The 26725-nt window shown below is 40.8% G+C and overlaps 2 protein-coding genes and 1 pseudogene across 3 annotated transcripts in view; 1 reads left to right on the forward strand and 2 right to left on the reverse strand.

Moving 5' to 3' along the window:
* SLC49A4 (solute carrier family 49 member 4) overlaps window positions 1-1911 on the reverse strand; it is a 141904-nt gene extending 139993 nt beyond the window's left edge. The window contains exon 1 of the mRNA XM_072613790.1: window positions 1399-1911. Coding sequence (XP_072469891.1) covers window positions 1399-1783 — 385 coding nt within the window. The 5' untranslated portion in view covers window positions 1784-1911. The remainder of the gene's footprint in view (window positions 1-1398) is intronic.
* A 1331-nt stretch (window positions 1912-3242) lies between these two features.
* Window positions 3243-26725, forward strand: part of HSPBAP1 (HSPB1 associated protein 1) — a 50991-nt gene continuing 27508 nt past the window's right edge. Inside the window, exons 1-2 of one of the 2 annotated variants that reach the window (XM_072613791.1) lie at window positions 3243-3444; window positions 25771-25956. In XM_072613791.1, the coding sequence (XP_072469892.1) occupies window positions 3366-3444; window positions 25771-25956 (265 nt within the window). In that variant the 5' untranslated portion in view covers window positions 3243-3365. The remainder of the gene's footprint in view (window positions 3445-25770; window positions 25957-26725) is intronic. The other variant, XM_072613792.1, reaches the window with a different exon arrangement.
* Window positions 14821-15205, reverse strand: LOC140506515 (large ribosomal subunit protein eL36-like; annotated as a pseudogene).

A 26725-nucleotide genomic window follows, 5' to 3' on the forward strand; every position in this document is an offset into this window, starting at 1 on the left:
ACAAAGTAATAGTAATATTGTACAATGACAACTCTGAACGACTTCGCTATTGTCAGCAGTACAATGATCCAAAAAATTCTGAGGGACTTAGGATGAAAAATGCTATCCACCTCCAGAGAAACAACTGATGGAGTCTGGATGCAGACTGAAGCACACTTTTTCTTTATTTTTTTTGGATTTTCTCTATCTGCTTTCTTTCACAACTTGACTAACGTGGAAATATGTTTTGCATGACTGCACAAGTGTAATTTATATAAAACTGCTTGTCTTCTCAATGAGGAGGGAGAGAATTTGGAAATCCAAATTTATACAACAAATGTTAAAAAACTGTTTTTATCTGTAACTGGAAAAAAATAAAATATTAAAATTAGAATCCTCATCAACCCAGAGATATACCTGACCTCTCACCCCAAAATTCCTCAGTAAGTCAAAACACTCACCAAGGGATAGCAGGAATAAACAACAGCTTTAGATAGTATGATTTGCTATTTCCCCCACCACCAGAAAGTAGGAACTTTCAGAGGGCCTGCAATCCTTGGTGTTACATAATAGCAACCCCTCTGCCATTACAAACCGAAATGTGATGCAAGAAATCTTCCTAAATTTGCCTCTGCTTACCAGAGGTTTTTAACTCATTTTGTATCATCAACACTTTGGCAATTTGGTGAAGTCTATGGACTCCTTCCTACTATGTTTTAGTATGCACAAAATAAAACACATAGCATTTCAAAGGGAAACTCTGAATTGACATCTTGTTTTGAAATGGTTACAAATTTTTTTTTTAAGTGCACAGACCACAGGTAAAGAAACTCTTACCGTAAGGAGGCTTGTGTAACTGTGAGATCAGATGTCTGGGGCACTTCTTATCAACAATCTCCAACATTTTTTGGGGGGTGTCGTTATTTGGAGGTGTGGGGGGGTATATTTAAGAAGTGTTTGTGGAGTGTGTTTCTTGAGACAACGTGTTTGTGCAGCACTGGAGAGTTGTATCAGGAGTGTTTGGGGGGGTATTTGGCATGTGTGTTAGGAAGGTAAAAAAGGTGTCTGAGTATGCGTGAGCAGGCACTAAGGGTGGAAATATCTGGGCACAAGAAGGTGTGTTTGGGGAGTGTGTTGGGCTTCCGAGTGTGTCTGGGGCGGTGTTTGGGGGCACGTGGGGCTTTCTGAGGGTGGAAGTACTTAGGCCCTTTGGGTGCGTTTGTAGCGTCTTCAGGGTATACTGTGTGTGCTGGGAGAAGTGTATTTGGTGACGGTGGGGAGCTTTCAGGGGGAAATGCTGGGTGTGTTAGGGAGGGCCTCGGCCTTCTGGGTGTATGGAGGGCAGTGCCTGGTTACGCATTGGGTTCGGGTGCGTGCCGTGTGCCTGGGGGGGTGTACCTGCAGACCCCAGCCACTCACCTCTCTTGTCCAGCAGCCACATGAAGGCGAAGCAGGGCAGGAAGCCGATGGGCCCCCAGAGCACGAGCAGCGCGATGTCCCAGCTGGAGAAGCCGTAGGCCCGGCGGGCCGAGTTCTGGATGGGGCCCCAGGTGTTCCACACCAGGCCCTGCAGGAAGGCCATCAGCGAGAAGAGCAGCAGCACCAGCCAGCGCCGCCGGTACACGCGCCCGGGCCCGGCCAAGACCGGCCCCGGCACCGCCGACACCCCCGGGGCCGCCGCTCGGCGCTCCGCGGCCGGGGCCCGGCTCCTCCCGGCCGCCCCGGCCCTCGCCGCGGGTCCGGGCCGTAGCAGCGGCCGCCGCTCCTCCTCCTCCTCCTCCGCGATGCTCCAGCTGGAGCCCATGGCGACTCGGAGCCGGCAGCTCGCCCTCGAAGCCGGCTACCCGTTGTCCTGCCCTGCCGTGGTCACGCAGGCGGCTGGAGCCGGCCGGGGCGGCGTGGGCGGAGGAGCTCAGTCCTTCCCTCCTCCCTCGGTCGCTCCCGCACTCAGACGAACCCGATTCCCGGAGTCCTGCTCACGCGCCTGCGCAGCGCCTACCTGCCTGGGTGCGGGAGTCGGGTCGGGGTGGGGAGGGAGGAGCTCCGCGCCCAGCCCGCACTCGGGAGCCCTCCGGCCCGGGCGGCTCCTCCAGGTTACTGGCGGGTTGGGAAACCGCGGTTGGAGGAAGTGCCCCGGCGTGCTCAAGCTCGTGAACAGCCCAGCCAGTGGCATCGAGTTGTTTGTAACTCCATGGAATCACGGGACTGGAGGGGACATTAGGTCATCTGGGATCTGGCGTCCAGGGGAGATAAACTGGATCTTCTCTAGGCTCTCCGCCCCCTCCTATCAAAGTTAAGGAGAAACACTAGCCGGCGGCAGAGTCGGGACTCAAATCTAGGCTCCCTCGGAATCTCGGTCCATTTGTGCTGGTGCTTGTTTATTTGCTGGACTTATGTCCCCAAGAGCGGCATTCAAGTCAACATTTATTAAGCGCTTACTACTGGTCAAGCAAAGTGCTAAGAGCTGGGGACAGAAATACAAGCAAAGAAGCCCTTCACCGGGAAAAACAAAGAAAGCACCGGAGAGACCTAAAAAGCTGGGTGGGTTGGGAGCGAGATGAGGGATGGTAAAAGTCCTGTTCCTCCTCCCTTCCTTTTTTGTTTTCTTCTCCCTCAAGATAAACTATCTTTTCCTTCTCGGAGTTTCTGCAGTACGGTAATTAGCTGTACATACTGCTCATGTATGCCTAATCATAGCTTTATTTTTAATTTTTTCCGTATTTTAAGGGCATATCTTGTGCCCCACTAGATTACATACTCCTCCAAGGCAGGAAGCGTATTTTCTTTGCACTCAAGGCAATCGATATACATTAACTGGTAAACAGGAAACTGGCTGTGACGTGCAGCTCCCTAGTTTGTTTCGCATCTCCACCGTAGGTAACTCAGGTCGGGTGACCCGACCTGTCAGGAGAGGCAGATGAGTCACACCGCAGCAGGTCTTAACTTCGCCCGCATTTCTCCACGCCCGAGAAATCACGAAGGGGAAGCCAGGAGACTCGGAGAGACCACGCGGCCGCTTCTCCTCCCTCTGGCCTTCCCCCAAACTCAAGCACGAGCCCTCTGGAATGGAGCCAGACTACAAATGGAAAGGGAATGGAAAAGGGGAAGCGTGAGGCAAAGCGAGAGGACCGTAGCAGCTTTAGACCTGCGAGGGAAGAGAGTCCGCTGGAGCGAAGGGAACAAAAACAAACCCACGTGTCCCGGGCTCCTTTCGGGGAAGAAAAACAAACAAGCCCACGTGCTCCTGCCTCCGCCCCCTGGGCGGGGCTTTCGATCACGTGAGCCAGGGCGGCGTCACGTGGTCGGCGCTGAGCATTTGGAGGCTTCCGGGGCATCTTGGGTAACAGTGCTCGGCTGTTCCCACTGCGCATCTTGCCAGAAGGTTGATGAGCTCGGGAGAATTAGTGGCCATGGCGACGGCGGCGGGAGCAGGCCTGGCTGGGGACAGTGGCGGGGGCGGAGGAGGTAGGTGCGGAGCTAGGACAGGGGGATGGGGAGGGTGAGGGGAGGAAATGGGCCGCAGCCTGACCGCGGCCCTCTCTGCCTCCCTCCATGAACGTTGCGCGGGTGCTCTGTGGATCAGCCGCCCCCGACGTCGTGGCGAATGAGAACGGTGTTTTCCGTAATGTCGCGATTCTTCTTTTAAGGAGAGAGTCCTCTCCTGCCTGTAGAATAAAGGATCTGCCTCTGGGTACAGCTGCAACAGAGCGTTTATTTGTTACTAAGTGCGTACCGTGTTCCACGTAGTGTGTGCCAAGCTCCATCTCCTGCCTCCGTGCCTTTGTCTCGAGCGCCTGGAAGTTACCTCCTTACCTCTTCCGCCCCACTCTGCCTCTTTTACTTTAAGATGCAGCTCAATTACCCACCCTCTGACTGCAGGAAGCCTTTACCGCAACTGTAGTACCTTCTCCCCCATCCTAAGAAGTAGATGCTGGGCCTGGAGTCAGAAAGACCAGAGTTCGTGTGGCTTCAGACACTTACTAGCCCTGGCACCCTGGGCGAGTTACTTGATCCTAGTGTGCCTCGGTTTCCATCCCTTCTGTGTAATGGGGATGAAACTAGCCCCTGCACTTCCCAGGGAATATTGTGAGGATCGAATGAGATAATAATAAAAAGCACTTAGCACGGTTCCTGGCACATAGCAGGTGCTATATATTTAAGCAATTATTATTTTCTCGTATTTAACTACTTTGAGTATGTAAAGTTAATAAAAAGCATATTTTTGTATATATAGGGTGTTCCCAAAGTCTCACTTTTAAACTACTAAAGCTTAAAGTTGCACAGAGACTTTTGGAATAACTTGTGCCAATTATATGTTGTATATATTTTTATATGTACATGATTCCTTAGAATATAAACTCATTTCCAGTAGGGATCCTTTAATTCTTTTTGCATCCCTGATGCATGGCATTGTAGTAGGCGCTTAATAGATGCTTATTAACTGATTGAAAAACAGCTCTTGCCCCCAAGGAGCACACATTCTAGTGGGGGAGAGTGTAGATTATTTGATACAAAAATTTTGTATGTATGTGTGCAAATACACACATACATATCAGAATAAGTAATTTGAGAATAAGGCACTAACATTTGAGGAGAATGGGAAAGGCCTGGCATCTGAGCTGTTTTGAAAGAAGCTAAGGAAGCCAAGAGCAGCGAGGACAGCCAGTACAAGGGCAGAAGAGATAAAGTATAGTCTGAAAAAAACACAAACTGCAGGTCTACTTAGCTGGATTATTGAGTGTGGGGGAGGAAAGTAACGTGTAAAAAGACTGGAAAATAGGACAGGGACAGACAGGTTAAGAACTTTAAATGGCAGAGAAGTTTATATTTAGTTCTGGAGGCAATGAGGAAGTCACTGGAGTTTTATGGGTTCTGGGGAGGTGAAGGATTGGAGGTATGATGAGACTGTTTAGGAAGATCACTGGCAACCAAGTGAAACATTTGCTGGAGGTCTTTGAACTGCTAACCAAATGATTAGGAAAGTAGGGTCAGGAGGAATGGAGGCAGCAGTTTGTAGACTGCACTGGGAGTAGGTCCACAGACCTTTTTGGAACATCATTTTCTTTGGCTGTCACCTTATGAGACATGAATCCTCCTCTAGCAATAGTCTAGTTTATTTTTTCAGGACAAGTGAGGCTTACATCAAAAAAGATTAGGACATACAATGAGACAAATGCAGATACACTAGAGTAGGGACTGGACCTGTTATTTCATTAGTATAGTGAACTCCCAGATGAAGAAACTCCCTTTACCAATTCAGATCTGTATTTTCTTTGCATCTTAGAGATTGTATTTGTGGCCTAGAGGAGAGGTATCAAACACCTGGCCACATTCAACCAACAGCACTTTTAACTGGGAAATATTTAACAAAATAAATAAAAGTATAATACAATACAGATAGTATTACATTTTAAAAGTAAGTCAGGGGGGCGGAGCCAAGATGGCGGAGTAGAAAGACGCACATACACATAGCTCTGAACCCACAACCCATAGAATGGCTACAGGGAAGTAACTCACGGCGAATTCCGCACCCAGAGGCCACGGAACATTGGAGCGAGGGAGATTTCTGTTCCAGAGAGACCTGCAAACCTCTCGCTGGGGGGTCCTTCGCGCTACGGACTGGGCGCCGGGTCTGGGAGCTAAGTGCAGCCCTGCCGCGGCCGCGGCACCGAGAGGAAAAGATCCGAGCAGGCTTCACAGACAGGATCTCCAGCGGCCACGCAGGTCCCTCCACCCACAGAGGGATCTGCAAACCTCTCGCAAAAGGTCCGTCTCGCTGCAGACACAAAGCCCAGCCCAGACCTGCTGCGGCCACGGCTGCGGCACCGAGAGAAACAGATCCGAGCAGGCTTCAGGGACGGGATCTCCAGCGGCCGCACAAGTCCCTCCACCCACAGGTGACAGGGGTGGGTGAGAGAGTCTCTTTGGCGGGTCAAGAGGGGAGTGGGGTGCCCCCATAATTCAGGCCCCCCCCCCCAGGAGGTAGAAGCTGAGAGGCGGCTGCAGACAGGGGCTCCCCAAGCGGGCAGGAGCCTGAATCCATTGCGGAAGGTCTGTGCATAAACCCCCTGAGGGAACTGAGCCTGAGAGGTGGCCCTGCCCCGACCTCAGCACCAGAACATAATCTCATACTGAATAGCAGCCCTGCCCCTGCCAAAAGCCCTGAGGCTGGAAGCAGCATTTGAATCTCAGACCACAAACACGGGCTGGGAGGATCAGGAGGTGAGGTGGGTGTGAGGAAAATATTCAGAGGTCAAGTCACTGGCTGGGAAAATGCCCAGAAAAGGGAAAAGAAATAAGACTATAGAAGGTTACTTTCTTGGCGAACAGGCATTTCCTCCCTTCCTTTCTGATGAGGAAGAACAATGCTTACCATCAGGCAAAGACACAGAAATCAAGGCTTCTGTGTCCCAGCCCACCCAATGGGCTCAGGCCATGGAAGAGCTCAAAAAGAATTTTGAAAATCAAGTTAGAGAGGTGGAGGAAAAGCTGGGAAGAGAAATGAGAGACATGAAGTCAAAGCATGAACAGCAGATCAGCTCCCTGCTAAGGGAGACCCAAAAAAATGTTGAAGAAATTAACACCTTAAAAACTAGCCTAACTCAATTGGCAAAAGAGGTTCAAAAAGCCAATGAGGAGAAGAATGCTTTCAAAAGCAGAATTAGCCAAATGGAAAAGGAGATTCAAAAGCTCACTGAAGAAAATAGTTCTTTCAAAATTAGAATGGCACAGATGGAGGCTAATGACTTTATGCAAAACCAAGAAATCACAGAACAAAGAGAGAAGAATGGAAAAATGGAAGATAATGTGAAATATCTCATTGGAAAAACAACAGACCTGGAAAATAGATCCAGGAGAGACAATTTAAAAATTATGGGACTACCTGAAAGCCATGATCAAAAGAAGAGCCTAGACATCATCTTTCATGAAATTATCAAGGAAAACTGCCCTGAGATTCTAGAACCAGAGGGCAAAATAAATATTCAAGGAATCCACAGAACACCGCCTGAAAGAGATCCAAAAAGAGAAACTCCTAGGAACATTGTGGCCAAATTCCAGAGTTCCCAGGTCAAGGAGAAAATACTGCAGGCAGCTAGAAAGAAACAATTCAAGTATTGTGGAGGTACAATCGGGATAACACGGGATCTAGCAGCCTCTACATTAAGGGATCGAAGGGCATGGAATAGGATATTCCAGAAGTCAAAGGAACTAGGACTAAAACCAAGAATCACCTACCCAGCAAAACTGACTATAATACTTCAGGGGGAGAAATGGTCTTTCAATGAAATAGAGGATTTTCAAGTATTCTTGATGAAAAGACCAGAGCTGAAAAGAAAATTTGACTTTCAAACACAAGAATGAAGAGAACCATGAAAAGGTGAACAGCAAAGTGAAGTCATAAGGGACTTACTAGAGCTGAACTGTTTGCATTCCTACATGGAAAGACAATATTTGTAACTCTTGAAACATTTCAGTATCTGGGTACTGGGTGGGATTACACATGCACACACGCTCACATACATAGAGACAGAGTGCACAGAGTGAATTGAATAGGATGGGATCATATCTTTAAAACAAAATGAAATCAAGCAGTGAGAGAGAAATATATTGGGAGGAGAAAGGGAGAAGTTGAATGGGGCAGGTTATCTCTCATAAAAGAGGCAATCAAAAGACTCATTAGTGGAGGGATAAAGAGGGGAGGTGAGAGAAAAACATGAAGTCTACTCTCATCACATTCCACTAAAGAAAAGAATAAAGTGCACACTCATTTTGGTAGGAAAACCTATCTCACAATACAGGAAAGTGGGGGATAAGGGGACAAGCAGGGTGGGGGGGATGATAGAAGGGAGGGCATGAGGAGGAGAGTGCAATTCGAGGTTGACACTCATGGGGAGGGATAGGATCAAAGGAGAATGGAAGTAATGGGGGACAGGATGGGATGGAGGGAAATATAGTTGGTCCTGTACAGCACAACTGTTATGGAGGTCATTTGCAAAACTACACAGATATGGCCTGTATTGAATTGCTTGCCTTCCAAGGGGGAGGGGTGGGGAGGGAGGGAGGAAGAGAGGTTGGAACTCAAAGTGTTAGGATCAACTGTCGAGTAATGTTCTTGCCACTAGGAAATAAGAAAAACAGGTAAGGGGGTATAGAAGGCTATCTGCCCCTACAGGACAAAAGAGAAGATGGAGACAAGGGCAGTGAGGGATGATAGAAGAGAGAGCAAATTGGTCATAGGGGCAATTAGAATGCTTGGTGTTTGGGGCGGGGAGGGGATAAAAGGGGAGAAAATTTGTAACCCAGAATTTTGTGAAAATGAATGTTAAAAGTTAAATAAATAAATTTAATAATATAAAAAAAAAAAAAAGTAAGTCAGTATGTGGCCAGCAGTGATCCTTATGTATGAATCAGTAGGTCTGAGTTTGACGCCACTGGATTAGAGGAGGCTTGCCCAGGGTCACACAGCCTGGATATGTCAGCAGGAGGGTTTGAACCCAGGTACTTTGGGCTGTGGGGCCAGCTGTCTCAACTGTTAGACTCTGTTGCCTTTCACTTGTACATTAAGTGTGAGTGAAAAAAGTAAATGTATGTTGTATAAGGGTGAAGAATGTGAGGCTGAGACCTTAGGGGACTGTTACAATTGAAATATTTGTGTGCCTGTGTCCTCAGAGGGATAAAGATACAAAATCAACGTTAAGTATCTCCTACGCTCCAGGCACAGTGGGAAGCTCTGGGGATACAAATACAAAGAAAATCTTTGCTCTTAAGTAGTTTATACTTTATTTTTTATTTTATTTTTATATTTATTTTATTGTGACAAACCAAGAAGAGAGGGAGACACAAGATACCAGTAGCTGGGGGCATGAAGGAGGTTCCCAAAGAAGTCCAAAAGGAAATATAACTGGTGGAAAATGGGGAGAAAAGCTGTGCTGAGCCCCACCTTTGAAAGAGGCCTGGAGGCCACAGCCTTACCCTCCTCTCAGAGGGTTCATTCAGAAGTACAGAGGTACTCATGAGCCCTGAGTACCAGGCAGATTGAATCTTACAGAATAATAAGGTTTTCCACTGAATTTGTTGGGGAAGGAAGGCATGAGGGAGGGTTCCTAGAGTCTCTGACCTAGGGATGGCACTGAGCTTGAGATTTAATTCATATGAGGAAATTCTTTTCATGCAGGCTTGTTCCTTTTCAACTTAAACAGTTAGCAAGAAAAACATTGACAAGTTAATAATAAATGATAAAAAAGACAATGAGTTTTGTTTTGGATATGTTAAATTTGAGTTCTTTCTGGGACATCTGTTTGAAATATCCAGTCAGCAACTGGTGATGCAGTTCTGAGTTCTGAGGGAGAGACTGGGACTGGATATATAGATTTGTGAGTCATCTGCATAGAAATAATCATTAAACTCATGGGAGTTGATGGAGGTACCAAGAGAGTGGAGAGAGAAGAGGGCCTAGGACGGAGCCTTGGGGAACACCTACAATTGAAGTATGATACCGATGATCAAGCAAAGGATATTGACAAGAAACAATTAGGTAGGAGGAAAATCAGAAGACAATAGTAATGTTGAGAAAACTCAGATCAGAAAGCTTCTCCAAGAGCAGGGGATGGTCATAGTGTTACATGTAGCAAGTGTTACAGTAGCAGTGAGGTCAAGAAGGCATAGCTGAGAAGAGACCATTAGAATTGGAAATTAAACGCCAAACTTGCCCCCCTGATGAGGTGTGATGCTGGTCCATGAATATGGTATATTTGCACTTATTTTCAGACTTTTTCAGTCTCTTATTTCTTTAAAAATGTCATATTGGGAGAGCTTTCAAGGAGAAAAGAATGATACGTGGGGGAAATTTTGGTGATGTAAAAAAGATATCAAGCATTTATTTTTAGAAAGATCATCAATTCTCTGTATATTTTGGATATCAGACTCTTATCACAGATATTTTATATAAAGATTCTTCCCACTTGATAATTCTTTTGTAGTGATTTTGTGCTTGCAAAGAGCCTTTTAATTTTATATAATCAAAATTGTTATTTTTTTATGATCACTTCTATCTCTTGTTTGGTAAGAATTCTTCTCCTAACCATGTGTAAAGTACCTACCTTATTTTCTACTAATTTTAAAGAACAATATCATCATTATTTACTTATAATGTTCACCTGAACTTTGTCATATATTGCATAATATCCTGGCTGACCTATTTTTTTAATGTCCTATTAATCCTTCTTTATTATTTTACATCACTGTCATTTCTCAATGACTGTTAAGTCTCCAAAAAAGAATCCTGTGTAACATATGAGTATAATCAATCCAAACTAATCAGCACACTCATTGACCATGCCTGAATATGTGTCCTGCCACACTGATAGTCACTACTTTTCTGCTGAAAGGAGGAAAACATGTATGTATTAGGGTCCTGAAATCTTTCGGCATTGATTTCCTTTATAATTGTAGTTTTTGAATAAATTCTTACCCTGCTTCTACTCACTTCATTTTCCCTTAGTTTATACAGATTTCCCCTAGTTTCTCTGAATTCTCCATATTTGTCATTTCCCATGATGTAATATAATATTCCATTACATTTATTATACCACACTTCAGCTGTTCACCAGGTGATGGGCAGCTTTTGGTTCTTGGATACTATAAACAATTTTTCAATAAAAAATTTTCCCTCTGTAGATAACTGATGTTTACCAGCCTTGTCTCACACTGCTCCTTTTCCTCGAGTATTCCTTCCTAACCGGATTATTTGTTATTTCCCCAGGATGTCAGTGCTCTCTTATCTCTATGCCAATGCCACAACCCTTTAAACGAAAATCACAGGTCCAGTCAGAAAATAATTTTTTAGCCTTGTATGCTACATAAGTAAAATTTATATAAATCAGATCCAAAATTCATGTACCCCTAGTTGTTTGAGGACCACTGCTCTAACATGTAATACTAACGTGTAGCTTCCCCTTAGGCCCTTTGCTCCTACCTTCTAAAGCTAGAAGTCAAGCCATAAATGATTTCTCTTTCACATTAGTTCACGGTACATTATTTGTCCTTCTTAAGTACTTGTTCTAATTTGTATTATCTATATGCATTAATTGTGACTTTCTCCTCATCTAGCACCCAGCGTTTTACATTATGCAGTTATGACCTTGATATTTATTGAGTAAATGAACAAAGAGTAAGCAATTCAGGTTCTAGTTTAGTCTCTGCCTCTTCATTAGCTATATGACCTTGGGTAAGTCACATAACCATTCTGTATCTGTTTTTTCATGTTACCTGTGGAGTAGTAATTCTTCTCCTGATTGCCTTTCAGAGTTGTTTTGAAAAACAAATAAGGAAAAAATGGGAAAACAATTTAAAATTGTAAAATACCACGCAGATATTAGGTATTATTGAGCCTTATGAAAGCCACAATTTTCTCTTTAACAGCTATAGTATGTTTTCTCCTCTAGAATTGTATCTGGTATGAGAAATAGGGCATTGCTTTTGGTTTCAGGTATTTTGCCTTTGTCATGCACTGTAGAGTATTCAGGAAACTTGGTAAAGTGTACTTGTTTTTTTCATATTTATTCTTACTACTCTTAGCTTAGTACCTGGCCTATAGCTCTCAATAAGTGTTTGTTGACTTATGAATTCTAATCCTTAGGTACAAATCTAACCCACATATTAACTGAAGAAAGAGGGTAAAATATAGAAAAATTTAACACAGACTTCAAATTGCCTTGCATTTTGTGGTAACAAAAAAGTTACAGTAAAAAAGAGAAACTTACTTTCAAATGGTGTCTTTGCCCCAGAAGTTGAGACAGTTGTAACTGAGGCTGTGGAAAATTGACTAAATAAGTGCAATTCTTAAGAGAGAGAATGGACTATTGTGATAGCATATACACTGCTGTTCTTGGTTTTTTAAGCAGTTTCCACAACACCTAAAAGGAAAACATTGCACCATTTTAGATCTTAGTGTAGTCTCCTTCCTTTTAAAGGCTATTGATGTTTCTTCAGAGTTTTTTAAAACCATGAGCAGATTCCTAGCATGGGATAACCTGATGTATCCCAGGGCTATTGAATTAATGCTACATAGTATTGAATTCTTTTTTGTAGGAAACTTCAATTTCATTAATTTAATGAAGCAATATATTGCTGATTAAACTACTGAAAAAAATTATCCCACAAGCAGCTGATTTCATTATTTTACTTAACGGTATGATTTCTGTAAACATGCTTGGTTCACTGTGTTGTAAAAAATACCGTGGTTTCGTTCCACTGACATGTTATCAACTTTTGCAAACAAAAATCTGCCTCTTTTTTCTTCAAACCAGCTGTTTAAAACTTCCTAAAGACCAGTTCAGTAGTGGTGATAAGATACCATATACCAATAGCTAAAGTATAGTTGAGTTTACATAGAAAATGTATAGAGGTCTAGGTAGGCTGTAAAGAAGGAAAGCTAAATCTGTGATGATAGATCAAAGAAGAAAGACTTCATAGAAAAAGTGGCATTTGAACTGGATTTTGAAGGATGGATAGAAAGTCAACAAGCAAAGATTGGGGTGAGTTCATTCCCGGTTAAGAACCTGCATGAGCAACTGAGTAAAGAAAGACTTGTATATAGAAGAGGATTTGACTCAGTTTGTGGAATAGTCTGAGATAAGGTTGGGAAGATTAATTTGGAGCCATTTTGTGGCCGACCTTGAATGCCAACCTAAAGTGTTTGGACTTAATTCAGTGTGGGTAATGGGGAACCTTTGAAGTTTTTTAAGTGTTGCAATGAGATGTAATCAGAATTGGACATTAAGAAGATTTGGGTAGTGGTTGGGCTAGATGATCTCTGAGTTTCCTTCCACTTCCAACACATCTAATTTGACCCTTAGGAAAACCTTATTATTACCTGCATTTTAGAGGTGAGGAAAATGAGGAATAGGGAGACTAAATTAATTTGTCCAGGGCTGAATTGCTGTTAAATCCATTCATCTGAAGCAGAATTGGAACCCAGATCTTCCTGATTCCATTTTCAACACTCCAAAAACTAAACCTCATTGGCTGCTATTGTTCTTTTTAGCCATATAGCGTTATATGGAGAGCAGTGAACCTAACCATACTATCAGTCAATCCCCAAGCATTTTTTAAGGGTCTTTTATGTGATTGTGCCAGGTAATTAGGACAGCAATAAAGAGAAAACCATGAGCTCCCTCAAGGAGTTTACATTCTAGTGACACATCTTTATGTAGCTGTTACTGCCCTGTGTTGACCATTTGTCTGTTTGCATATGGATGCAACTATATGTAAATAAATTCTGCAGATGAGATAATTATTTTGTGACCATTCAAAACCACGGGGCAGGCAGTTTTCTCTGATACTTGGGCTAAATTAACAAATAAAAAAACGACCCGAGGGGGTACCATTTCTCCCTTTTTCTTTGCCTCCTTTTAAAGTCATGAAAGCAAATTGTTAGACATTTGTCTCACAAATACAGTACTTTAAAGCAGAGATGTCAAATTTGGTACCAGATTAATATGTAATTCAGAAATGTTTAATGAAATAAAAATACAATACTTAGTAGGTAATATCAATATGTGATTTTTGAAGTTAATACGTGATGAGCAGGAATTCTTTTCTATTTGAGTTTGATAACTGCTTTAAAAATTATAAAATGCAATGCTGAATCAGGCCTGTGATCTCCACTAATAGTCAGTCTGTTTCTTACAGTTGCATCAGAAATCAGAGTTACTCTTGTTGAAGGAAAAATATTAATACTCTACTCTGAACAAGTTTTCCAGAAACAGTTTTATTTTGAACATTAATCTAATATCCAAGCCATTTCTAACTTACAAAGATGTCCAAACTGCCATAATTCCTCATATCCTCTGTTGTGTATCTACCCCAAGATAATATGAAGTAACATTTATAGAAATCTTAAACAAGAAGATCATAATATGTTAAAATACAGTTTGGGGTTCCAAAGCAGTAATCACCCCCCCCCATTACTTTGAGATTAAAAATGGGTCCCTGCTCTCAGACCAGTGTCATCCTTTCTTAGGGTAGATTGTAGCAGACCTTTACTTTAAGAATGGGGAAAGAAGAGATTGCTTGTAAATGACTCGAGTCCAATCACTTCTTGGAGAGTGGAAGGCTGACTAGATCGAAATTAGACCAGAATTGGGATGGTCATCGGAAAAACCTTGACTTTAGTTCTACTTTTTTTAGTTCTTGCTTTTTTTGGGGGAACATGAGGCAGTTGGGATTAAGTGATTTGTGCAGTGTCACACAGCTAGTAAGTGTCTGAGGCTTCATTTGAACTCAGGTCTTCCTGACTCTAGGGTGGTGCTCTATCCACTGTGCTATCTAGCTGCTTCTCTACTTTCTTTCTAATAGGAAAATCCAGAGAGGCTTTTAAGACTGGACAAAATGTTATTTCTTAATATTTTCAGTTTAACTAAAAAAATAAGTTTTTAACAAACTATCACATTCCTCATGATTCTGAGATATAAGCTCAAAAATTAAAGGGTATCCTTCTAAGCATCTCCAGGTTTCCTTAATATAATCCATATGGATGTGAAACATTTTTATTTTAGCCCTTTCTATCACTCTTGGGATAACAAGCACTATGATTTTTCAAGCCTTAGTTTCTTTCTCAAACCCTAGTCTTGAATTTCCAACTTTCTCTTTTAATTTAAGGACCTTGTTACAATTCTTTATGTATAGTTCTAGACACGTGATAAATATCTGTTGAATTCGTTCTTCTAACAAATATTCTTTAATAGAGTAGGTACTCAATAATTATTTACTAATGTCATCAAATTTTCAAGTATTTTGGTGTTTTAGCCACACCTTTTTTTTTTTTTTTAATTTGTCAAATCTTTATTGGGTAAGTGGGGAAGGTTGACAGGATCCAGTTTAGTCCTTCTTGGCAGTGGCCTTCCTCATGGCAGCTAGGCCATTGCTGAGCTCCTCTCTCTTCCTCTTGGCTGTGAGTTCCCACCCGTTTTTTGATGAACTTAAGGGCTTGCTTATCCTTGGAGACCTTTAACAATTCCATGGCCTGTCTTTCATAAGGGGCAAATTCACACACCTCCTGGATCATATCTGTCACAAACTTGGTGTGTTTGGTCAAGTGCCCACAGTGGCAGCAGTGTTGTGGTTTCAAAACGTTTATGGTGACTTTGTGGCCCTTGTTGAGGCCCACAGCCATGGGGTATCAGATGGCCATGGCTGCTGCGCGTAGCTCCAATGGCAGCCATAACAGAAGGGAAGAAGCAAGCCACAACTTTCAAATGGATCCTTGAGTTCAACTGATAGAGGAATTCTAATGGAATCCAGAAGGACCTGTTATTAGAGAAATAAGGCAGGGAAACCTTCTTGTCACCTTTATGGCTTCCCATTATGGAGCCTTGAAAAGATGTTACAAGAGAGAGGTAGGGGAATACCTATTTGACATCTTATTCAGATGTTAATTTTTTTTTACCCAGAATAGTTAAATTTTAATTTTTAAACTTAAATTCAAAGCATTTAAAAAACTTGTTTAGTGTAATGGATCAGCTGTTCGGAAAGTGGGAAGATGGGTCATATGCCAGTTTCTTCTGCACATACACACAGACACACTAACACAGACACACACATACAAAACACTTTCTCTGTCCTTTCTCTCCCTCTCCCTCTCTCTCTCTCTCTCTCTCTCTCTCTCTCTCTCTCTCTCTCTCTCCCTCTCTCTCCCTCCCCCCCCTCCCTGTCCCTCTCCCTGTCCCTCTCCCTCTGCCTCTCCCTCCTTCCCTCTCTCCCTCTCCCTGTCATTCTGTGGCACCTCAAACATGAACCCCTCAAGGAAGTTGCACCTTAACCAACCCAAACATGCATAGCAAGTATGTGTAGGCCTTGTTCTTTGCTTCTTTGTATTATGTCATATCTGCGATGAGTTGCAGTTGCATTTTATTTTCCCTCCGAACTCTGCCTATTCTCTCTAATTTCTCAAATTCTATCAAGGTTTCCACTATCCTTCCTATCTCCCAGGTTCTTAACCTTTTCCTTATTCTTGAGTCCTCCCTTAACTGAAACTGTTCTCTTCATAGTTACCAGTGATCTCTTTGTTGCCAAATCTGACTGCTTTTTCTCAGTATTTCTTGTTGACTTCTGTGCAGCGCGGAACAATTTTGATAACTCTCCTCTCCTCTTCAGGTTGCCATTGCTCTTAGTTCTTCTGCAAGTCTGACCGCTTTTTTCCTTTGCTGAATCATTATCCATGTCATGCCCCCCTAACTGAGTGTCTACCCTAAGGCTTTGTTCTGGGGCTGGACCCTCTGAATGTGTTCTCACTTAATGACTTTATCAACTGTCATGGGTTTTGTTATCCTGTTTATGCAGATACTGCTAAGATCTGTATATCCAGTTCCTAATCTCCCCTGAATTCAAGTCCCATTTCGCCAATTGCCTAATGAACATTTCACACTGGATGTCACTTTGATAGTTCAAACCCAACATAAACTAATACTGAACAAATTATCTTTTCCACCCCTTTTCCAAATTTCTGTTGAGGACATGGGCATCACCATCCTTCCAGTTAGTCAGATTTGCAGCTTTGGCTTGGTATTTGACTCTTCATTTTCTTTTAGACCAGTAATATCAAACTTAAATAGAAAGAGATCCCTGCTGGTTGTATATTGTCTTAGGAAACTACAGATTTTTAAACGTTATTTTGTTAAACATTTCCCAGTCACGTTTTCATCTGGTTAGGCAGCACTCTGGGCTGAGTTTGATGCCTCTTTCTTATAAAACATATATCCAGTTAATTGTCAGATCTTGTCATTTTCACCTCTGCAGTATTTCTCAGTACCTGTCCCCTTCTTTCTACTCACTTGGACACCACCCTTACACCACCCTAATTCAGACCATCATCTCTTGCCTAAAGTATTACAACAGCCTCCTAATTGGTCTTATTGTTTTAAGTATCTTCTCTAAAAAACCATAATCCAACAGTATGTTGTTTACAGGAAACACATTTGAAACAGGGATACACACAGGGTAAAGATAAAAGGTTGGAGCAAAATATCTTATGCTTCAGCTGATGTAAAAAAAGCAGGCGTAGCAATCCTAATCTTAGACTAAGCAAAAGCAGAAATAGATTTAATCAAAAGAGATAAGGAGGGAAACTGTATCCTGCTATAGACAGTGAAGACAATGAAGCAATATCATGCACTAAGTGGTATAGCATCCATATTCTTATAGGAGAAGTTAAGGGAGTTACAGAAAGAACAGTTTTGAGATCTGTACTAGTGGGGGACTTTAGCCTCCCCCTCACTGAACTTGATAAATCTAACCTCAAAATAAACAAAAAAGAAGTTAAGGGGGTGAATAGAACTCCAGATAAGGTAGATATGATAGATCTCTGGAGACAATTGAATGGGGATAGAAAGGAATATGTCTTTTTCTCAGAGGTGCATGGCACATACAAAAATTGACCATGTACAAGGACATAAAAACCTCACAATCCAGTGCAGAAAGGCAGAGATAGTCAATGCATCCTTCTCAGATCATAATGCAATAAAAATTATGTGTAATAAAAAAGGCCATGGAAAGATAGACCAAAAATAAATTGGAAACTAAATAACCTAATCCTAAAGAATGAGTGGGTTAAATATCTTCTCTAACCTATCTTCCACATAGTTGCCAAAGGGATTTTCTTAAAGCACAGGTCTGACAGTGTCACTTACCTACTCAATAAGCTGCTATGCTTCATTTCATCTTCATTTTATCCTTTTTTATTTCTATTTTTGTGTGTTTAATAACCTACACAATAATTAGTGCAGTAGTTCATTTACATAATCTAAATAAGTAAAAATTCATATGAAGGATATATGCTCAGTAATCTTTTACCATTAGAGGTGTTGTTAGAACACTAATCTAGTATGTCGAATATAGGCTAACATTCATTCTATCAGATGTGTTATTTTGTTAATATTTTACACAACAGTTGACATATTTGTCAAGAACTGTAATTTCATAGGTAAATTCCCTTGCAACTCTGTAATTGATGGTCTTAGAGAGTTGGAGCACAAGAAGTTTGGTGAGTGTGGTCACATAGCTAGTCTGTTTCTGTTCTCCATTCACCACTGAAACCTGGCTGAACTGCACCCAATTACTACTAAAATCTGCCACAGAACCTCTCATTTGATAAGATCATTGTAATCACCTAGTTTCCTGGCCTTCAGCTGTATTTCCTTACCTACACCTACCCATGGTTATTGCTGTGCCTAAGAAATCTGTTGTCTTTAAACTGAAGGATTCACCAAAAGATTGTTACTGTGTGCCCTGAGAGTCATTTCAGCAGATGTTGATTGGGGCCTGACTAGGCCTCAGTCATACAAAGATGAGTAGGAAATGGAAGAAAAGCTTTCAAGGAGAGAGACACTATACATTTAAACTCTTGTGCTGCTATTAGTTACAACAAATATAAAGGAAAATAAGAGTTTACATTCCTTAACAGTAAGGTCTTAAGAGCTTATTTATGGTCTTTCGCACATTACTCTTTTAGGATGTTAACTACTGCAAAAGTTTGCATTGCTTGTTAAAAACAGCAGGATGATACATAACTCATTTTTATATAGTGTTTTAAGATTCACAAAGCATTTTTCTTTGCAACAGCTCTATGAAGTAGATAGTGCAAATAATAGAGTCCAAATACTTCATTTTATAAATGAGGAAACCAATATAATCATCTCCTTTTACAGATGGGTTAGGGTTAGAGTTAGGGAGATAAAGTGACTTGTCTATGGATACCCAGCCAGTAAGTGTCAAAGAGGCTGAACCCAGGTCTCCTGATTCTAGTACTTCTTCCACTAAACCATGCTGTCTCTCACCCTTTTTGCTCCATTTGTTAAGTGGCCAATTTTAACCCTTCTAGATTCAGCAGGGCCTGTTGAAATGACATGGCCTCCTGAGAGACTCATTACTATTACTCATTAAGGGACACATAGAACCTTCTGTGGTGACCTCAGAAACAAACATGATGTTTTTAAAGCTCACATTTATGATACCAGAACCCACTGGAGAGGACGAAAGCATTCTAGAAAAGAAAATAATGTGAAATAAGAGGTATTGATTCTTTTTAATGTTTCCTCTGAAAGAATGAGAGGATCATTGAACAAGGAGTCAAGACCTAGGTAGCAGTTCCTAGCATTGCCAAGAACTGTGTTTCACTCTCTTACTCTTCTCCTTCATCTATAAAATGAAGTTCTTCATCTGTAAAACTGAGGGGATTGGACTATGTGACATCTAAGGTCTCTAACACTTAAATTCTGAGTCTCTTATGGCCATCCCTCTTTTGCCGTTCTTACTCTCTTTTTGGTTTGGCTCTTTCTGAACTCATACCTGGATTTCTGCTATTTTATGTTAACTCCCTGACTTGCTTTTCTGTTCCTCTCTCTAGTGCCTTCTGAACTTATTTTTTGTTTCTTAAAATGCTGCTTTCCTCATAGAAGCTTAAAACTAAAGGACTTTTGAGATCATCTAGTTCTAGTACATTTGTTGTTGTTCATTTGCTTCAGTCATGTCTAACTCTTCATGACCCCATTTGCTTTTTTCTTGACAAAAGATACTGAAATGGTTACCTATTTCCTTCTCCAGCTTATTTTACAGATGAGGACATTGAGGCAAACAGGGTTAAGTGACTTGCCCAGAATCACACAACCAGTAAAATGCCTGAGGCCAGATTTGAACTCAGGAAGATGAGTTTTCCTGACTCCAGGCCCAGTACTCTAACCACTGTACCACCTAGCTGCCCCTGGCAGTGTTATCCTTTTAAGCACCCTTTTTTGTAGCCTCCCTCTTAGCAGATTCATTTATAAGACTGCTCTGGACTTACTCTGAAAGTCAAAAAGTATTTATTAAATACTTAGACTAAGCACTGGAAATGCCAAGAAAGACCTTAAGGACCTCACATTCTAATGGGAGAAATGTGTAAATACATAAGTATAAATAAGATATATATATATATAGAGAGAGAGAGAGAGTAAATTGGAGGCAACTTTAGAGGGAAGGCACTAGCACTGACTGAGACTGGGAAGGGCCTCTTATAGAAGGCAGGATTTGACATGAGACTTGAAGGAAGCCATGCAGAGATGAGAAGGGAGGGCTTTTCAGGGAGGGGAAACAGCCAGTGAAAATGCTCAAGAGAATGGCCAGTGCTACTGGACTGTAGAGTATGTGAAAGGAAGTCAAGTGTAAGAAGAATGAAAAACTTTAAAAGCCAAAGAAAGGATATTAATTTGATTAATTAATAAAGGTTAGGAGACACTGGAATTTATTAAGTGGAGGGAGTCACATGATCTAACTTGTACTTTTTTAAAAAATATATTTTTTTATTTTTAGTTTTCAGCCTTCATTTCCACAAGATTTTGAGTTCTAAATTTTCTGCCCATCTCTCCCCTCCACCTACCACAAGACAGCATACATTCTGATTACCCCTGCCTCCAATCTGCCCTCCCTTCTTTTACACCCGTCCCTTCCCTTATCCCCATTCCCTCTATTTTCTTACAGGGCAAGATAGATTTCTATACCCCATTACCTATATGTCTTATTTCACAGTTGCATATAAAAACAATATTAACATTTGTTTTTAAAACTTGGAGTTCCAACTTCTCTCACTTCCTCCCTCCTTACTCATCCCTACTAAGAAGACAAGAAATTCAATATAGGTTATACATGTGTAGTTATGTAAAAGACTTCCATAAAAGTCATGTTGTGAAAGACTAACTGTATTTCCCTCCATCCTATCCTGCCCCTCCCATTTATTCTGTTCTCTCTTTTGACCCTGTCCCTCCTCAAAAGTGTTTACATTTAATTATCCCTTCCTCTCATTTGCCTTCCTTTCTATCATCTCCCCCACACCCCACTTTTCCTCTTCTCTCCTACTTTCCTCTAGTGTGAGTTAGATTTTCATACCAAATTCAGTGTGCATGTTATTCCCTCCTTAAGCCAAATGTGATGAGAGTAACCTTCACTTTTTCCTTTTCCTGTCCCCCCTCTTCCCCTCCATTGAAAAAGCTTTTTCTTGCCTCTTTTATGTGAGAGATAATTTGCTCCATTCTATTTCTCCACTTCTCCCAATATATTCCTCTCACCTTTTAATTTCATTTTTTAAAGATATCATCCCTTTCTATTCAACTTAACCTGCACCTTTTGTCTATATGTATATAATCCCTCTAACTACCCAAATACTGAGAAAAGTTTCAAGAGTTACAAATATTATCTTTACATGTAGGAATGTAAACAGTTCAACTTTAGTAAGTCCCTTATAATTTCTCTTACCTGTTTACCTTTTCATGATTCTCTTGATTCTTGTGTTTGAAAGTCAGATTTTCTATTCAGCTCTGGTTTTTTCATCAAGAATGCTTGGAAAACCCTCTATTTCATTGAATGACCATTTTCCCCCGAAGTATTATACTCAGTTTTGCTGGGTAGGTGATTCTTGGTTTTTATCCTAGCTCCTTTGACCTCTGGAATATCGTATTCCAAGTCCTCCAACCTCTTAATGTAGAATCTGCTGGATCTTGTGTTATCCTGATTGTGTGTCTACGATACTTCAATTGTTTCTTTCTGGTTGCTTGCAATATTTTCTCCTTGACCTGGGAGCTCTGGAATTTCGCTACAATATTCCTAGGAGTTTTCCTTTTGGGATCTCTTTCAGGAGATGATTGGTGGATTCTTTCAATATCTATTGTACCCTCTGGTTCTACACTATCAGGGCAGTTTTTCTTGATAATTTCTTGAAAGAGGATGTCTAGGCTCTTTTTTTTTTTTGATCATGGCTTTCATGTAGTCCCATAACTTTTAAGTTGTCTCTCCTAATATCTATTTTCCAGGTCAGTTGTTTTTCCAGTGAGATATTTCATATTGTCTGCTATTTTTTTCATCCTTTGGTTTTGTTTTATAATTTCTTGATTTTTCATAAAGTCATTAGCTTCCATGTCTTCCATTCTAATCTTTAAGGAATTATTTTCTTCAGTGAGGTTTTGGACCTCCTTTTCCATCTGGCCAGTTCTGCTTTTTAGGGCATTCTTCTCCTCATTGGGTTTTTGGATCTCTTTTGTCATTTGGGTTAGTCTATTTTTTAAAGTGTTGTTTTCCTGAGCATTTTTTTGGGTCTCCTTTAGCAAGCAGTTGACTCATTTTTCATGATTTTCTTGCATCACTCTCATTTCCCTTCCCAATTTTTGGTCTACTTCTCTTACTTGATTTTCAAAATCCTTTTTGAGCTCTTCCATGGCCTGAGACCAAGACATATTTTTCTTGGAGGCTTTGGATGGAGGAGCTTTGACATTGTTGTTTTCTATTTGCATGTTTTGATCTTCCTTGTCACCAAAGTATGATTCTATAGTCTGCTTCTTTTTCTAGTTTTTGCTCATTTCCCCAGCCATTTACTTGACTTTTGAGCTCATTGTCAAGATAATTCTCTGCTTCTAGTGGTAGTGGGAGGGAGTGTACTGTCAGCTGCTTAATTCCCCCACGATCTGTGGGCCTAGAAATCCAGAAACAGTGACAGCAGCTGCCCCTGCTGTTGCTGTGGCTGCCTAGGATTCCTCCACCCCCTTCTCCCTCTGCTGCCCTGGGGCTGGGCCTAAACTACTCTACTCTCTCATGCAGGTCCCACAGGTTTTCCACTGGCCTTCCAGTTTTTCCTCAGGATTTTGGGATCATGAAGTGTGGAAACCACCACCAGTGCCAGCGATTCAGTTTCCCCAAGGCCTGCTCAGGTCCTGTTTGTGCTGGCACAGCCAATGCTGAACTGCACTTTGTTGCCAGCCTGGCACAGTAGACACTTCTTGTTGACCTTCCAGGCTGTCTTGGGTTGGAGAATTGCTTCACTCCATTATTCTGTATGGTCTGAAGCTCCAGATTTTCTTTAGAGCCATTTTTTACAGGTATTTATTTGACTGAGATTGGGAGGAGTGCTCTAGAAAGTCCATGCTATTACTCTGCCATCTTCACTTTGCCCTCTGATCTAACTTGTACTTGAGGAAGATCTTGATACTAGATAGCTGAGTGGAAGATGAATTGTGGTAGGGACAGAGTTAGGGCAGTGAGACCAACTAGCAGATAGTTCAGGTAGGGGGTGATATGAGCTTAAAAGTAGAGTGGTATCAGTATCAACAGAGAAAAGGAGGATGTATATGAGAAATATGTTATGAAGGTAGAAATGAAAGTACTCCTCAATTGATTGGATATAAGTGTAACAGTGAGGAGCAGGAGATAGCACTTAGGTTTTGAGCCTTGGTGACTAGGAGGATGGTATTGCCCCCTACAATAATAGAGGAATTAGAAAGAAGGGAAGATTTGGGAAGAAAGAAAATGAGTTCAATTCTGAACATACTGAATTTAAGATATCTATGAGACATCCGTTTTGAGATGCAAGACTGGCGGTCAGGAGGGAGCTAGGGCTAAAGAAATAAGTCTGGGAATCATCTACGTAGAGATGATAATTGAATCCATGGGGGCTACTTAGATGTGACAGAGTCCAAGTCCCTACATTCCAGAGATTTCCATAATAGCTTTTTTTTTTAGTAATTTGTGTCATTCTTTAAAAATTATATTTTCCATTTTATATGGGGAAATTCAGTAATAAGGGAAATATGTATAAATGAAGAACATGCAAGAACTATCTGTAAATTCTTTTGAATACTTGGAATTGTGCCTGCAGATTCCAGATTTTTCAAGGATATTAGAGATTTAGAATGGTTAGATTCCTATCTTCCAGTCTTTATCCTCTTCTCAGTACACTATTCTTGGGTATAGCTTTTATTTTCTAAATGTTTGAAGGTGAAAATTTTATATTATCTTTTCTCCTTATGATGTTAATCATAATAGGGAAAAGTTGAATTTATCACAAATATAAATATAAAGTTGCATTACTTCTGACTCATAGGATCATAGATTTAAATCTAGAAGAAAACTTGTAAGTCATCCAGTCCAGCCTTCTCATTTAATAGATAAGGAAACTGAGGCTGAGAGAGGTTAAGTAACTTGTCAGTCACATTAAGTTTTTGAGGAGTATTTGAATCAATATTCCTAAATCCAAACCCAGTGTTTTGTTTTTTAACATGATCACCAGCCTGTATTATTATGAGGTAGTTCTTCTTATCCAATCCAGTAAACATTTATTAAGTACCTACTGTGTGCCAAACGCTGTGCTAAGCATGGAGATATAGTTAATAAAAAGAAAGATAGCCTCTGCCCTCAAGCAATTTACAATCTGAAGTGGGGAGACAGTACAGAAAGGGGGGCAGAGGAGTAGGGATAGGAGGCGGGGGAGACACTCTTGTTCCCTACACTTGAAACCAGGCAGAACAGCATATGCAAAGTTGGGGTGAGCTGAGGAAAGGAAAGGAAGGCATTGGAAGGAGTTTGGTACTCCATCCTCCAGCCCTTCAATTTGATGGTAGAGGAGGCTGAGGGAGGTGGTGTCAATGAAGGCCTCAGTTATCCACTAGGTGCTGAATTTAGAAATGAGATTATCATGGGAGTGGCATCTTGTTCTGTGGAGTTAAAACTAGGCAGAACAGCAGATACAAAGCACAGATTTCCATTTGTACTTCTTAAATACTAATATATTTAAGATCACTAATCATAAAATTTTAACTTTCCCCAATTTAGAAAAATTGTTATGATGTCTATTTAAGACTTATTTGTATAATTGAATCTAAGATTTATTTGGTATTTTGAAAATCATAAATACTTGCCAAACTTAAAAGCCCTTTAATATGGAAGCAAAAAACAGTTCAACAAATATTTTAAGTATCCCACTAGATTCTGTGAAGATACCAACATTTGTGTGTAGAATAATAAAAGAATAAAATCAATTGCAATTTGAAATCTAATTTTTATTGGCAACTTTGTTTTTATATCAAATTCTTTTGTGAATATATTCTACCCCAACTCCTTACCCAGTGAGCCATCCCTTGTAAGAAAGATTTTAAAAGGAGGTGTCAGGGGAGAGGTTCAGCAAAAATAATTAGTTCATCAAGCCAGTCTTGACAGTCTGTTCAGGATGACCTGCAGTCTCACTACCTCTTGTATTTTTTTCAACTCTTCTCCAGATTCCATTTTTGTCATTATAATCACATAGCATTCATTTCATTTTCTTCTTTCTATTTACACATTGTAGCCATGTTTATTGTTTTCTCGGTTCTTCTTACTATTTGCATGTTGAATTTTCCTATCAGAGTGTGAATTCCATAAGAACAGGAGCCATTACCTTTCTTTGTATCCCTAGCACTTAGCACAGTATAACACAGTATATTTAACAAATGCTTAGTGACCGACTTTACTCTGCATCATTTCATATCAGTTTTCTCATGCTTTTCTTCATTCATCATATTCATCATTTTTACAAGTGTGGTAGTATTCCAGTACATGTTTGTAGCACACTTTCTTTGACCATTCCCCAGGAGGTGAGAACTTACTTTTTCCAGTTCTTTTGATATCATAGAAAGTGCTTTTATGAATACTTTGATATATAAAGGATCTGTCTTTGACAGATAAAGGATCGGTCTGTCTTTGACCTCCTTGGGGTGTAGATGATGACCAGGGACCTCTAGATGAAAGGGTATGCACATTTTGGTCACTTTCTTAGCACAATTCCAAATTGCTTTCCAGAATAGTAGGACAGCTCCACCATCTGTTTATTAGTGTGTCATACAGTTGCAGTTCTGTAAAAACATTCATAGTAGTCTGAAGTGCTGTCACTTAATTTGCCTTTTCCAACTTTTAGGGAGTGATAATTTTACGGATTTATTAACCTAAAGCTATTTGTTTCTCTAGGTAAACTCGTCAAACCTTTCACTCCAGAGAAAGCAAAAGAAATTATAATGTCTTTGCAACAACCAGCAGTCTTCAGCAACATGGTTTTTGACTGGCCAGCCCAACACTGGAATGCTAATTATCTTTCCAAGCTGTTGTGTGGAAAGCAGATAAGATTCAGAATGGGAATGAAAAAAACAGATACAGGTAGAACTTCAAGTAGATAAAATATTTATAATGACTCTTTAATATCATTTTCACTTTCTCAGTAGTGATTTTTGTATTTCTAGAGAAATCTTAACCTCTTTTCTTGTTTGTCCATTTGTATTACAAAGACAGGAAATGTATTGGAGGTTTTGGTAAAATTGTTTGCATCTATAATCTTTTCTTTTTTAGAACCAATATATACCTTAAGCAAAACAGTACTATTCTATAAAAAAACCACTTGTACATGTTTTATGCACACATATTGCTGTATTCTATTCAAAAATATTCTTGAAGATACTCATACAGTGGTACAAAAAGATTATACATTTCATGCATTGAGTATTTTTTTCTTTGATGCTTTCTTCATAAAGGAAAGTCACTTCATTTTTCTGAGCCTCAGTTTCCCCATGGGTAAAAAGGAGAGGTTGGATTAGGTAGTTTCTAAGGGCTTTCCAGTTCTAAGTCGTAGGATCTAAATTATTCTTTCACTTTCTAGATAGACTATTTTGTGATTCTGTATACAGTATGGATGTAATTCTGCGTCTTTGCCTGAAGGGGCAAACATGTACTTGTTTGTAATAAAAGATCTAAGTATTTAATTAGCTATCTCTAGTATACAACTCTTGGAATCCTGGTTTCCTTCAAGAAACCTGGTCAAAAACACATGCTGTTGGAAGTCTTTCCTAGTTCTCCCATCAGGATTCTGCTCTCCTCCCTCTTTCTGGCCACCTACCCTGCACAGCAAATCATTTTGCTTCCTTGCCCTGGA

The sequence above is a fragment of the Notamacropus eugenii genome, chromosome 5, assembly GCF_028372415.1.
Source record: "Notamacropus eugenii isolate mMacEug1 chromosome 5, mMacEug1.pri_v2, whole genome shotgun sequence".
NCBI classification, from domain to species: Eukaryota; Metazoa; Chordata; class Mammalia; order Diprotodontia; family Macropodidae; genus Notamacropus; species Notamacropus eugenii.